General features: G+C 43.0%; 1 protein-coding gene across 1 annotated transcript in view; it reads right to left on the bottom strand.

The window, feature by feature from the left end:
* The window catches only part of TMEM164 (transmembrane protein 164), a 47,133-nt gene that overhangs the window by 12,931 nt on the left and 20,395 nt on the right, over positions 1-13,807 (bottom strand). The window contains 1 exon segment of the mRNA XM_042480552.1: positions 1,342-1,420. Within this exon segment, the coding sequence (XP_042336486.1) occupies positions 1,342-1,420 (79 nt within the window).

The raw sequence follows: 13,807 nt of genomic DNA, 5'->3' as shown, positions 1-13,807 counted from the left end.
TACTGTTTTTGTTTTGATAATATTACAGTGTGTTATCTATGTTGCAACGTACACAACCTCCATTTTCCAACAGCCGGAAGAGAAGAGCAGCCAGGCACAGCTCCATCCTGCCTTGCTCTGGCCTCCGAGGGAAGGACAAGCAGCCTGCAAAAAGCCATAACAGTCTTTGCTACCGCCATTCCCTTTTCCTCGAGTGTCATATCTTTACAATCTAACATCCTCCAGATGTTTTGGACTTCAGTTCCCAGAAGCCTCAGCCATTTTGGCCAATAGTTGGGACTTCTGGGAGCTGAAGTCCAAGACATCTGGAAGCCCAGAGTTTCGAAAGCACTGTGCTGGAAAAAACTTCTAAATCAGTGATTCCCAAACTCTGGCTTTCCAGAAGTTTTGGACATCAGATGCCAGAATCCCAGACCATTGACCAAGATGGCTGAAGCTTCTGGAAACTGAAGTCTGGGGGCAGGAAATTGTCAAATTAATGATTTATTAGATGCCCTGGGAGCCTTTTTGGACTGAAGGGTGGGATATAAATGCTCTAGTCTAAGTAAATATAAATGCTCCTTTCCAACAGGTTGATCAGGAACAATTCCACACTTTCAAGGCACAGTCCGGCAACGTCTGGTACTCCTTAGTCGGCTACAAAGCATGTAGGAGGGCTGGAAATGGGAAGCATGTTGTGGATTTTGTGTGGCTGCTTCAGAGATTGCTAGAGAGCCAAAGCTTCCAGCTATAACTTTGCTTACAGCCGGCATGGCTTAATGGTTTGAGAGCTGGACTATGGTCTGGAGAACAGAGTTTGAATCCCTGCTCAGCCATGAAACCTACTGGGCAAGTCACACTCTCTCAGAGGACGGCAATGACAAATCCCCTCTGAAGAAACTTGCCAAGAAAACCCTGTGATAGGGTTGCTTTAGGGTCACCATAAGTCGGAAATGATTTGAAGGCACACAACAACAACTAATGGTGACGTGTTTCTGTTTTACAAAGGTAATTCATTGGTGTCAGGCCACCACTAGAGGACAGCAGACTACTGTAAATCAATAGGAAGATGAAATCTCTTGATCGCTGCAAGAACCACTCTGCTCCATCGGACCAAAGTTGGGATAAGCCATGGTAGCCTAAATACCCCAAACAAAGACACTGGATCTAGTCTGATCTTGAAGCTAAGCAGGCAACTTGAAATTGAGCTCTGTGAAATCCAATCAACAGGCAACTTGAAGGCATATACATATACACCTAACCATGTTTCGGCATTGATGGTTTATATTTTAGACATACGTTTAACACTTCTTAGGTCAAGACCTGAAATATCGAATGCAAATAGTATCGTATAGCACATACCTCCTTTCCGCAGCAAATAGATGGGAACAATATACAGCATGATGTGCTGGATATAGTACACCTCTAGTTCGAAAGGTAGCTGTAGAAAGAAAGGGAAGAAAAACTGTAAGTAGTTGGTACAAACTATGTATATTGTTCACTTTTGAGAACACTTGGGAGAGGAACACAAAACGTTGTCATGTGACAGGAGGAGCAACACCATGTAGCCTAAAAGAGGAGAGAGGAGTTAAAAAATGGTATGGGTTAGCATTTTTAAATCCCACTAATTTCATAGGATTTAGGAATGAGTATCTTGGCTGGATTAGATAGCCAGCGTGGGTTTGAGCACTGGGCTACGACTTCTGAGACCAGGTTTCGAAAGCTAGGCAAGTAATATATATAGTCGCCAATATAGGGACAAGGAGTGATGAGGACTGAAATATTTTCCTTGCCTATACAGTACAGTGGTCTCTCCACATTCTCTGGGGTTAGGGGTGAAGGAACCCCTCGAATATAGAAACCCACAAATAAAAAAGCACTGTTCTTTTTAACCTAAGAGAATACCTCTCTAGGAATCTCCAGGTCCTCCAGAGCAACTCTATGTTCAACATCTGCCAAAAGTTGATCATAGAATGATGCTGGAGGACCTATAAATGCCTAGAGAAGTGTTTTCTCTAAGAACTTCTAGGTTCTCCACCATAATTCTATGGTCAACTTCCAGCAGACCTAGAGATTCTTAGAGAGAACATATTAATTGAAACTGTAAATAATCAATTCCACAAAAGTCAAAGTCGCAAATGTGGAGGGCCAACTGTATTTCTGCATGGTCCACAGCATCCTAAACTTATACCACTCATGGTGAGAAATTGACCCTGAGCTCCTCCAAGTTGGTAGGAGTTTGGGTATGGTCCTGGCACCAGACTGCATGTTGGCCACCAGGGAATGAAGTGCCCACACCACAACTATGAACACAACAGTATATAGTAATTGTGATCTTCACTACGCGGGACAATCATACCTATACAATCACAGCTTCTCAGGGTACAGTTGTAAGCCAAACCCAGCCTCAGGTTTAGCCACTGTTTCACATAATGTATTTTCGATTATGAACACTAAAATATGGACGGTTCAAGCCACTGTATTCCCCATCGCCACGTACGGATGTGAGAGCTGGACAGTGAAGAAAGCTGATAAAATTGAAATCAACTCATTTGAACCTTGATGCTGGAAGAGAGTGGGGAGGATACCAAGAAGACACACAAATGGGTACTGGAACAGATCAAGCCTGAACTACCCTTGGAAGAAAGGACGACAAAATTGAGACTGACATACTTTGCCTGTATCATGAGAAGGTACAACTCATTAGAAAAGACAATGATGTTGGGAGAGGCCAAGGGATATAGAAAGAGATGCAAGACCACATGCCAAATGGTTAGACTCGATCAGGGAGGCCATGGGCCTGAGCCTGCAGGGCTTCAGTGGAGCAGTGGAGGACTGGGAATTTCGGAGATGTCTCATCCACTGGGTCACTGTGAGTCAAGAGCAACTTGAGGGCAGTTAACAACAACAACAACAACAACTTGCCATTACTGACCAAACACAAAGCAAATCATGGTGACACCCTTGCTACCATCTTAAAGTACTACTCAGCACACTTTGGCTCTAAAATGGCCATGCGGTCTGGAAAGGGTGACAAAGCCAAGACTAGGGAGGAGGATTAGTACTTGCCTGCCTTTAACCTAATTAAACTACTAGGAGTAACCCTGACAGGTATGCAAAAGCATGGGAGCTCCAGAAAATGCAGATGCCTCTGAGATGACTTTTGTTACGGACTGAACCTGTTGATGAAACGTCTGACGTTGGCCAACCTGAACCCCAGCCGGGGAAGAACTTCATGCCTATAGAGTTCCTACTAGAGGCCAAAATATTAACAGATGTGAATTAAGGTTAGGAGCCTCCACCCCGGATGCACACACATTCACACAACTCTTGTGCCACCTTAAGTTACCCTAGTTGTCTCATTCAATATTTCACAAGGCTTCCACTGCAAGAAAGCTTTGTGTCCAGGCATTTCCTATTTTGCAACCTCCATGGTGGTAAGACCAAAGTCTCTTTATATCCACCATCTAAATATTCATGGTTTTCGCAATTCAGAGTATACTGAAGCAATTCCCCCCCATCATTTTCCATCTTTCATAGCCATATACAGAAATCAGACCTACAATGGCATGGACTATCCAGACTTTTGTATTCAAAGTAAGCATGTGGCTATAAAATATAATGGTATTAAATACAAGTTAGGATGTTATTTCCTCTTGATTATCCAGCACATAAACACTTGAGTCTAAATCTAATTGCTAGTGTTGGTCCCTGCTGAAACAACATGGTGAATGGTTAATCAATACTTATGTAAATCCCACTGAATCAATAAGCCTACTTTAGCTGGGACTAGTAATTGAATGTAGGCCTTGCTGTTGCATATATGTGTGCATATACACATGTGCACACACACACACACCATTAGCTTCATCCTGAGAAATCCTGGGGTCTGCAGTTTAGGGAGGAATGGATAACAAAATCCATGGATGCCCACGTCCCATTAAATACAATGGCATAGCAAAATGGTGTCCCTTATATAAAATGGAAAATCAAGGTTTGCTAATGGGAATATTTTCAAGCTATGGATGCTTGAATCCATGGATTAAAAAATCAATGGATAAGGCGGGCTGACTGCATCTTACTCTATCCTTACTCTCACTACATCTTTCCAAATCCTGTTTTTCTCTTTCCACTAATCATTGTCCATTTGCAAATTCACTCTCCACTAAACATTCCTCACCTCTCACTCAATCCCTGTATTTTCTCCTAGCCATACTAACTGTTTAATATTATAATACGCAGCCATAATATGTAATACAATTCATGTAATGTCACGCCCACAGAATGCTGCTGATCTAACAGACGTCTCTATTATCTACCAAGGTTGTAACTTCATTGATCATTTTACATTCTGCAACAAAAATGGGCATCTTTCGACCCATGCCTTGGTCAGTGTTCGGTCACAAAATTCCCCAATGCCTCCTCACATTACATTATGATTCTAGGTTTTATATTTTGAATACATGTTCAGGTTTTTTTTAATGCAGAATAAATCTCAAATTGCAAATAGTCTTCAAAAACGGCACGGTTTTCAAAGACTTTCTTGCAGAAAGGGAACAAAATGGTTGACATTCACTATTGCCCACATGAATTAAATTCATGGTTTGCATCCCTGTTGGCAGCAGATTGGAATGCATAGGATATTAGAACAATTTAAATTCAACATTTTAATTAGCTTATTTGGGGAAGCGCATATATTTAGTTGCGCAGCTCTTTAGGCACAATTATGTTAAGATATTTCGGTACCTTCAACCATTTAAATCTAAATAACATTAAGGGAAGTCTCTGCTATCAAAAGCATGGAAGAAACCCTATTGAGGCTTTTGAAGTTGCTCCTTTGTACTAAGCCAGTGTGAATTAAATAGCACAATTGTGTGATTTAAATAGTAAATACTCTAGTGAGAGTTCAGGCTTAAGAGTTTGAGTCTCAACTCTAGTTAGAAACAGCAATGTAAGAGGCAACAATGCTTGGTAAAGTGGAAGGCGGGCGGTAGGAAAAGAGTGCGCACCCAGTGCGGATCCATGGCCAAGTGGAGATTTGAACCCTGGTCTCCTAATATCCTAGCCCAACACTCAAACCATTAAAACACATTGGTGTGTGTACGCATGTGTGTGTGTGTGTATACATATATATACACACACACACATCCCTCCACATTCGCTGGGGTTCTCTCTAGGAATCTCTAGTTACTCTGCCAGTCATTGACCATAGAACTGAGCCGGAGACACTCCAAATGCCTAGCGGAGTGTTCTCTCTAGGAACCTCTAAGTCCTCCAGTGCAACTCTATCATCAACATCTGCCAGACATTGACCACAGAAATGCGGTGGAGGAGCTACCAATGCCTAGTGAAGCGTTCTCTCTAGGAATCTCTAGGTCCTTCAGTGCAACGTTTGGTTAAAGTTGACCACAGAGTTGCACTGGAGGACCTAGATGTTCCCAGAAAGAACATATTAATAAAATCCATGAATAATCAAATCCGCAAAAGTCAAAGCCACAAGTGTGTATGTGTGTGTGGATAGATAGATAGATAGATAGATAGATAGATAGATAGATAGATAGATAGATAGATAGAGATATATAGTGTGATATATATAGTGTGTGTGTATGCGTGTGTGTGTCTGTATATATAGTGGTATACAGGCTGCATAATCAATGAGTATCCAATGAACCCCACACAATGTGCAATGTGTTACAGTACATTTATAAAAGGCTTAATGCAGTATGGTCGATGTGCTGGAAATCTGAGTTATCATCTGCTGACTTCCGAGCATTTTCTAGTCATGAGCCATAACCAGGAAGCGCATGAATGGTGAGTGATAGAAAGCCCTTGATAATGAGCAGCCGGAACTTCAATGAATAGAAACACGTCACGCGGAAGCTGCTGTCGGAGGAATTATTGGCTGGAGCCACATGTATTATGAGCCCTTCCCAAGCCGTTAAACGTGTTATGAGCTCCTGACTATAACTGTATGAATTTCCCCTCGGGTTTGAATATTTGAGGACTGAGCTGCCTTGAGCATTGTTATTTTTCCTCTTTGCCACTGTCGGGATTGGAAACCACAATGGAATTTACACCAGTCATCCAAAGGTGACTGGTGCAACTTTTGTTTAACTGGAAAATATTGATTTGCTGGGAGGAAAGGCAGAATTTTTTCAGCTGTTACTAAACAGATGGAGATCTGATTTCAGGCCAAACGAATAACAACTTATAAAGTGCGATGCCAAGAAAAGAGAGTATATAACAAAATTAATATGTAGACAACTGCACAGAACGAAGGAGGCATTGCTGATTGGTACCTGAACATAGAAAGTATTTAGTTACCAGATCAGGGGACTATATAGAGAGTCATTGATGAGATGCAACTTGACATATAGTGCATCCGCACTGCAGAGTTAAAGCATTTTGACACCACTTTTAGACTGTCTTTGAGAATGCAATGGGCAGTTTTCCCATGTTTTCCTCCCTGTTTCAGAAAAAGAAGTCTCTAAATTCATACACACAAACACAACCTATTTATCTGACATGTTTGAAAAAACAGACATCAATTCTAGCATGATGGTTCTGGAGACCAGAAGCATACCCTTAAATCCCTACATTTGACAGAATGACAAACAGAAGCTAATAAATTAGCAAAACCTTCTTCTTCTTTCTTCATACTGCACTTTATACTCTTCTCTTTTGGGTATTTGCAAAAATAGTTGCACACTCTTCATGCAGCAAATGTTAAATACTAACTTACAGACTTCTATATTTTTGTTTCCCTGCTTTGGGCAACTGTTAAGGGGGAAATATTTTGCATGCAGGAGCAAACACACAATTTTCAAACGGAGTTTCAGATAAGGGAACAACACAAAAAATCTACGCATCGTTGCCAAGCGGGTTCTGTTGTCAAAATGTCACTGGTTACACAACTCCTGCCACGGAAAGAGCACGCCTGTCAACAACTGTATTGCCGCAACGTGTTAGGACAAAACTAAGCTGCAAGAGAATGAAAATGGCTTGTTCCCAAAGTTGGCTAGCAGGAAAGCACATTTCCTGGTAGTATGTCACACCACTGACATCCTTTCTGAACAAAATAATTGCAACATAAAAAGCCAACACCCATTCTAGAATTTGCAGTCGGCCCTCCACATTTGCGACACTGACTTCTGAGGTTTTGATTATTTGCAGATTTGATTAATATGCTCTCTCTAGGAATCTTTAGGTCCTCCAGCGCAACTCTGCCAGAAGCTGACCATAGAGTTGTGCCAGAGAACCTAAAGGTTCCTAGGGAGAACACTTCTCTAGGCATTTGTAGGTCCTCCAGCATGGTTCTATGATCAACTTCTGGCAAATGTTGACTGGAGGACTTGGAGATTCCTAGAGAGGTGTTCTCTCAGGTAAAAAGGACAGTGGGGAGACACCCCTCATCGGTGCCATGCCAACTGCACTGCATGGCACCGAAGCCTAGAACAGCTTTTTTTTAGGAGCGCCATAATGGCACTCATGCGCCCTGACGCCACTGCTTCCGGCGAGCACCGTTTGGGGGCACGGATGGCCACGCATCAGTCACGTGCCCCGTGTGGGCAGGATCACAGCAAGATGGCGCACGGGCACCACTATTAGGGCTGGGTGCATATGGATACCCAGCCCTTAAATCAGCCCCAGGACGGCACTTTTTGCCCATCTGTATCAGGCCAGTGTTTTTTTATTTGCAGTTTTTCCACATTCATGGGCCCACAACAAACTCCAACTCCCAGAATTCCATAGCCTTGAGCCAGGGCAGTTAAAGTGGTGCCAAATTGGGTTAAGTCTCTGGTGTGGATGCTGCTGCTACATTTCAAAACAGAAAAGAGGCAGCTTTACCAAAATTCCTTGCGGCATTTTCCCATTTTTGCAACTGACAGAATGTACTATTCTAGCAACTGCTGCTTGATGCTTCATGGCTCTTATTAATATTGCCACTATCTGAGGAGTTCACCTGTGGCTTTGAGAAAAAGCTTGGTTCCTTCCACCATAATATCCTAGACCCCCCATTTCATATTTAACCAGGTTTTCTACCTCGTTGCTGTGTTCCTTCAAAGTCATTTCCCATTGATGGTAACCAACATATGGGATTTTTAAGCAAGATTTGTTTAGAGGAGGTTTGCCATTGCCTTCCCCTGAGCCTGAGAGAGTGTGACTTCTTGCCCAGAGTCACCCAGTGGGTTCCATGGCCATGCTGGGAATTGAACCCTGGTCTCCAGAGTCATAGTCCAATGCTCAAACTGCTATGCCACACTGGGTCTCTTCTTCCGCTAAATGCAGAATGGCCACTGAGTCACATTGACAGCAGAAATGGCTTTTGAAGAGGACTTCCCGAGCCCCATATGTGGTGACTATCCTAAGTAGTCTACCATACTCTGAGTAGGGCCAAAAGACACAAGCAAGGTCAAGTAGGAATGACTCCGACAATTAAAGATACGATTGTCGTTTTCTATGCAACTGAGCCCAGCCCTGCACTCATGTTTTCTATGCAACGCTCTCCCTGCCATTTACAGGAAACCGTCTTGCAACATCTTCCTGGCAAGATCACTCACTGGGTGATAAATAACCTCCTAACCCACCAAATAGGAACTGTATTTGTAATGAAGTCCCTGGTGATGATTTGCAGGTATGAAGTACAACGTAGTGGTTTGAGTGTTGGATGGGGAAACTGGGAGACCAAGGTTTGAATCCCTGCTCAGCCATGGAAACCCAATGGATGACTTTGGGAACGCCATGTTCTCTCAGCCTCAGAGGAACGCAAAGGCAAACCCACTCTGGACAAATTCGGGCAAGAAAGCCCCATGATAGGTTTGCCTTTGTGTCTCCATAAGTCAGAACTGACTTGAAGGCACCTAACAACAATCAAACAATAGAAGTACCAGTAGATGTGTTTGAGTTACCTGTCAACATAAATTTCACAGAGCTTCCTTAAGTAACAAATACTCAGCGGTGGTTTGCCCTTGACTTACAAAAAGCAAACACACCACACAGACCCATCTCTTCCAACAGGAAAAAGCAGCCAAGTAAATAGGTTTGTTCCCAGTATGTTTCAGATATTTTAACTGCCAGGCAGCTTCGCTGTGCAGAGTGATCCCAAAGAAATACTTGTTGCCTATTGAAACACATCTCGATCCTGGCAGAACAGCATCTTCTAGGCGCATGAAAGCCGCATAGCTCTAGCAAGATTAGGAGAGACAGCATGCCTCCAGCCTCCAGGTTCTGTTCTATTTTTGTTTTATCTGTAGCAACGTTTTCAGAACACCGGGGAAAAAATGAGAAAACAACAAGGAAGACTCACACAGACAGCCAACAGGAGCTTTTAGGTTTACAAATCGCTCGGTTCAAAGCACACAGAGGTTATTCCTGCGCCATGAAACTTTATCTTGTGCAACAGAGGCAATGGTATGCATTTGCAACTGCTTTCATTCCACAAAATTGATCCGTGAAAGGGAAATCTCTCCAAGGACCCTCAGGATTATTGGGACTTTACCAATCCAAAACTGAACAGAAAGACTCACAAAATTATAAAAACAACGTACATCAACAGGATTTACACCTTGGCTTTAGCCAACATCCTTCCTCCTGCCTTTCTCCACCAATGGCCATAGTTAAAACTAAATGTATCACCTCATTGCCATTTCCACAAATCTGGAATGTCTATTGCTGTTCTCAGACACAATCGTCCTATATAAGTCTGTTCCTGGACTTCTCCACTCCATGCATCTAAGGAAGCAGATTCAAATCTACAAAAGCTCATGCTACCAGGTTCTTTCAGTTAGTCTCAAAGATGCTACAAGATCCCTTTGCATACTGGCTCTCCCAATTAACACAGCCATTTATTTGATTTCTAAATCTGAGTATGTGTTTTGTATTCATAGCTGATACGTATTCATGACTGTGGCACTACTGTGGCCACAATTATAGCTCCTTCTCCAAACTACTTTTCTGGGGAACTTGCATGAGTACATCCATTCTTTCTTTCAGTTAGTCTCAAAGCTGCTTAGTAAGATTTACTCATCTTTAACTGCTCAGTATTTATGATCACTTTGATGTTGTTAACTGCCCTCGAATCGACCTCAACTCATGGCTTCCCTGTGAATGAGATATCCAAGAATCCTCATCTTCCATTGCCTTGCCCAGGTCCTGCAAGCCCTTGCCCACAACTCCCATGATCAGCTCTATCCATCTTGTCTGTGGTCTTCCTCTCCTACCTTCTACCTTTCCTAGCATTATTGTTTTTTCTAGTGATCCTTGCCTTCTCATGATGTGGCTAAAGGACGATAGTCTCAACTTGATCATCTTTGCTTCCAAGGAGAGCCCTGGTCTGATCTGGTCAAGAACCCATTTGCTGGTCTTCTTGTCTTTCCATGGAATCCTAAGTACTCTTCTCCAGCATCACATTTCAAATGAATTGATTTTGTTTCTGTCTTCTTCCTTCAATGTCCAGCTCTTGCATCCTTACCTTGCAACTGGGAATACAGTGGCCTGAACGATTCTGACTTTAGTGTTCAGTTGTATGTGTTTGCTCTTCAGTACTTTTTCTAGTTCATTCATAGATGATCTACCCATTCCTAGGCTTATTATTTCTTGACACTGTTGCTATGATAGTAACTCCCTGCCCCAAGCCTATTTTATCAGCTGCATGGGGAAAAGGGGGATCCGTTCTTTCCGCGATTGGCACATGGGTGAATGATGTTTCCACCAGACTGGAAGGGGGTTGTCAGGCCTCAAGAAATCATAGCGACATATAATGTGAAAGGGACACAATAAAAGTTAAATGCACGTAGATCTCTTTATTACCAAAGGCCTGTTTGGGCAGAGAAGTCTGAGTCTACATTGCTGTTGTTTTCAGAGCTGCTACGCACAACTTTGAATTATTAAGACTGCATTGCGACACAATGACAAGACAGAATTGTATAGGATTCTTCCGAAGGGTGAGGCAACATGTTGGTACAATGCACATGCTTGCTGTTCCTATAGAGGAGGTTTCTTTATTGTCTAAACCTGGGCTGGACTCTGACTCATCCCTCTTTCAATAAGCCAGAGAGACAACCCAGAGTTCACAAACAATGCTGGCCTGCCGTTGCCTCCGAGATGTCGGTGAACAAGAGCAAATGGTGAAACTCAACACTGAGAGTGTTTTGTTTGAACACTACTGGGGTTTCCTATTACCTACTGTTTGGTGGTTCAGCATCATCTTACACTTTTTAAACCGAAGATAGAAAAATGATTCCTGGCAGTCGCAGAAGCAGAACCGAAACCGATTGTGTTAAAAGTTATTGAACTGACTTTTGTAATTAACACAGATGCTATCTAATACGCTCGTTTCCATGATAGGTAGCCATTTACCTTCCAGACTAATTAAAATAATCAAACAGAAAATAAATGGATTAGCTCTTTTTTAAAGTATGCCACGGAGCAAACTCTTACTTTATTTGATCATCGTTCTGCTGATCACACAGCGGAAATTTTGCAAGGTGAAAACTATGCACGTCTTACAGTGACTTCTGTCTAAAACCTCTTATTGATGCAATGTTTTAAAGGGCAAAATTTAATACCAGCAGATTCCATGTACCATGAAAGTAGCTTGTCTTTATTCCTCTGCATAAATTCAGAGGCCTATTTATAGCTCAGAATGCCAAAGGCTTACAGCGGACAAAAAAAAAATAAACCCAAACATATTATTTGCATTCGGTGTTTCTTCAGCGAATGCTTCTGGTAGCAGGTGAGCAAATACTTTGGAGTGGTGCCTGCCTCCATCATCATCATCATCATCATCATCATCCCCAGGGGCATCCTATAGAAATGACACCAAGGCTTTAGCAGGGATGTTCTGGATAGACTTTCACCCACACAGAATGACTCAGTTAGGAAAATAGCCTCATTCTTGCCAAAAGAGAAGAATCAACAGGCAACCACCTGATTCTCCTTATCCAAACGAAGCAGGATCAGGGCTGCCTTGTACTTGGATGGGAGACCAAGGGATGTCCTAGTAGGCCAGGAAAGGATCCCACCTGAAATCCTAGAAAACTTTTGGTTACAGTCAAGGATTGACAATACTTGTATATATGGACCAGTGGCCTGATGGAGTGTAGTGACCGAATATGGGCCAGAGCAGACAGACAGGAAAAAGTGACTCCATCCTGCATTATCTGAAAGTAGATCAAAACTCTACTGTCTGCACTGCCCACGCTGAAGGTGGCCAGAACACCTATGGGCTGTCTATATGCGTGGCATCACACCACGCTGTGCGATTATTATTTTTTGCCACCTGCCCACCATGCATGTGCACCATTGCCCAAACACACCAATGACTTCCCTGCCCAGATGCCATTCCATTAGACACTCGCCTGTATGATCAGCCAGACGCTTGTGGGATGCATCACTTCTACAGCGCATCGGTGTGCCCAGGGGCAAAGCACAATCATGGTGCCCCTCTATCCATGCCCCCTTCACCCCATGCCCTCCTGTTGGACTGCCTGGTTTATGTATGTTGTAATTGGCAATTGTGTTTTTCCTTTGCTGCAGTCCCACGATAGTGTTGGGCTGTTTATATGCTGGTGCGAAGATGTGCATTTTCTGTCTGTAGTCGGAATATCCCAGCTTCTTTTTGCTCTGGTTTTTAGCCCCAGAGTGTGGTTTCATTTATTTCCCAACAGCTTTCGCTTTGTGCATCGTCTAAATCTCCTGCCTTCAAAGTGTCTGGAAGCTGCTTTACTTTACCCATGTTTTTCACCCCACATGTCAGCTTCTTATGTTTCTCTTCATGCTCGAACACAGCAGGAGTGGGGAAAGTGTGGTCTATGGGCTGAATGTCCCCCAGGACTTCTTTTGTTGTCCTCAGGGACTGCCAAAAGTCAGATTCACAAACTGACAAGGTCTTGGACTTGATCAAGTGTGGAAAAGGTGCAGCTCAGGGGACACAGGTGACCCTTGGAACCTCTAAGTATGGCCTCTGAAGCCCCAAACAAGGTCCCAGATGCCACCCAATTTTCAGGCCAAAATATGTCCCAACTGTAACAGTTTGTTTCCCCTAACCCTTCAAAGCCCCTAAAAACATAGAAAAGGAGAAGAAAATTCAGTCAAAATGGCAGCCAGAAGTGACACCAAGTCTTCTTGGGCATGCGCTGGCACTGTCCAGCAAGAACTAGGAGGAAAAAATGAGCCCCATCCCCTGCACAGTTGCTCATCCTTGGACCAGATACTTCCCAACTGTGTGACTGCCTTGTAGACAGACATCCTCGCAAAAAGAGCCATCAGTTAAGTGGCTTTGCAATGATAGGTGTCTCAGTGCAGTCCCCCTCAGCTAAAGCCGTGATAATCTTGCTAATGGAGGTAATCATTAATCTGGCCTTAATCTACCCAGCCATGGATTTTTAGGAGCACATCTTGTTAAGACGCTCTGTGCTTGTGCACAGATAAGAACATCAGAAGCATCCAAGTCAGCAAAACTGTTTGTTTACAGTAAACAAATTGTTTTCAAATCAATATCCAGCAAACCAACCAATACAGGGCATGGGTTTTTCTTAAGGGCGGGTGAAATATATGCCCAGTGGCCGTTGTGTGCCTCCAGGTCACTTCCGACTTATATTAAGATCTGGATATTGAAAAAGTGGGAATCGAAGTGCAGGAGACTGTTTTCCTTCCATCAGTTTTCCTGCAGTGCTTTTATTACTGTAAGGATCTCAACGCTTCCAGTCAATAAGTCTTGTTCATTTTTAACCAATGGTCAGTTTAAAACAAGAGAGGGCAAAATGTTGTCCCCAAGGCCCTTGATTTCTCCAGACTTTATGAATTCCCCCTTTCTCTGGCCATAAAA

This window comes from Sceloporus undulatus, chromosome 7 (genome assembly GCF_019175285.1).
Source record: "Sceloporus undulatus isolate JIND9_A2432 ecotype Alabama chromosome 7, SceUnd_v1.1, whole genome shotgun sequence".
NCBI classification, from domain to species: domain Eukaryota; kingdom Metazoa; phylum Chordata; class Lepidosauria; order Squamata; family Phrynosomatidae; genus Sceloporus; species Sceloporus undulatus.
Note: the sequence above shows the minus strand (reverse complement) of the source record. Positions and strands in the feature narration are given on the sequence as shown.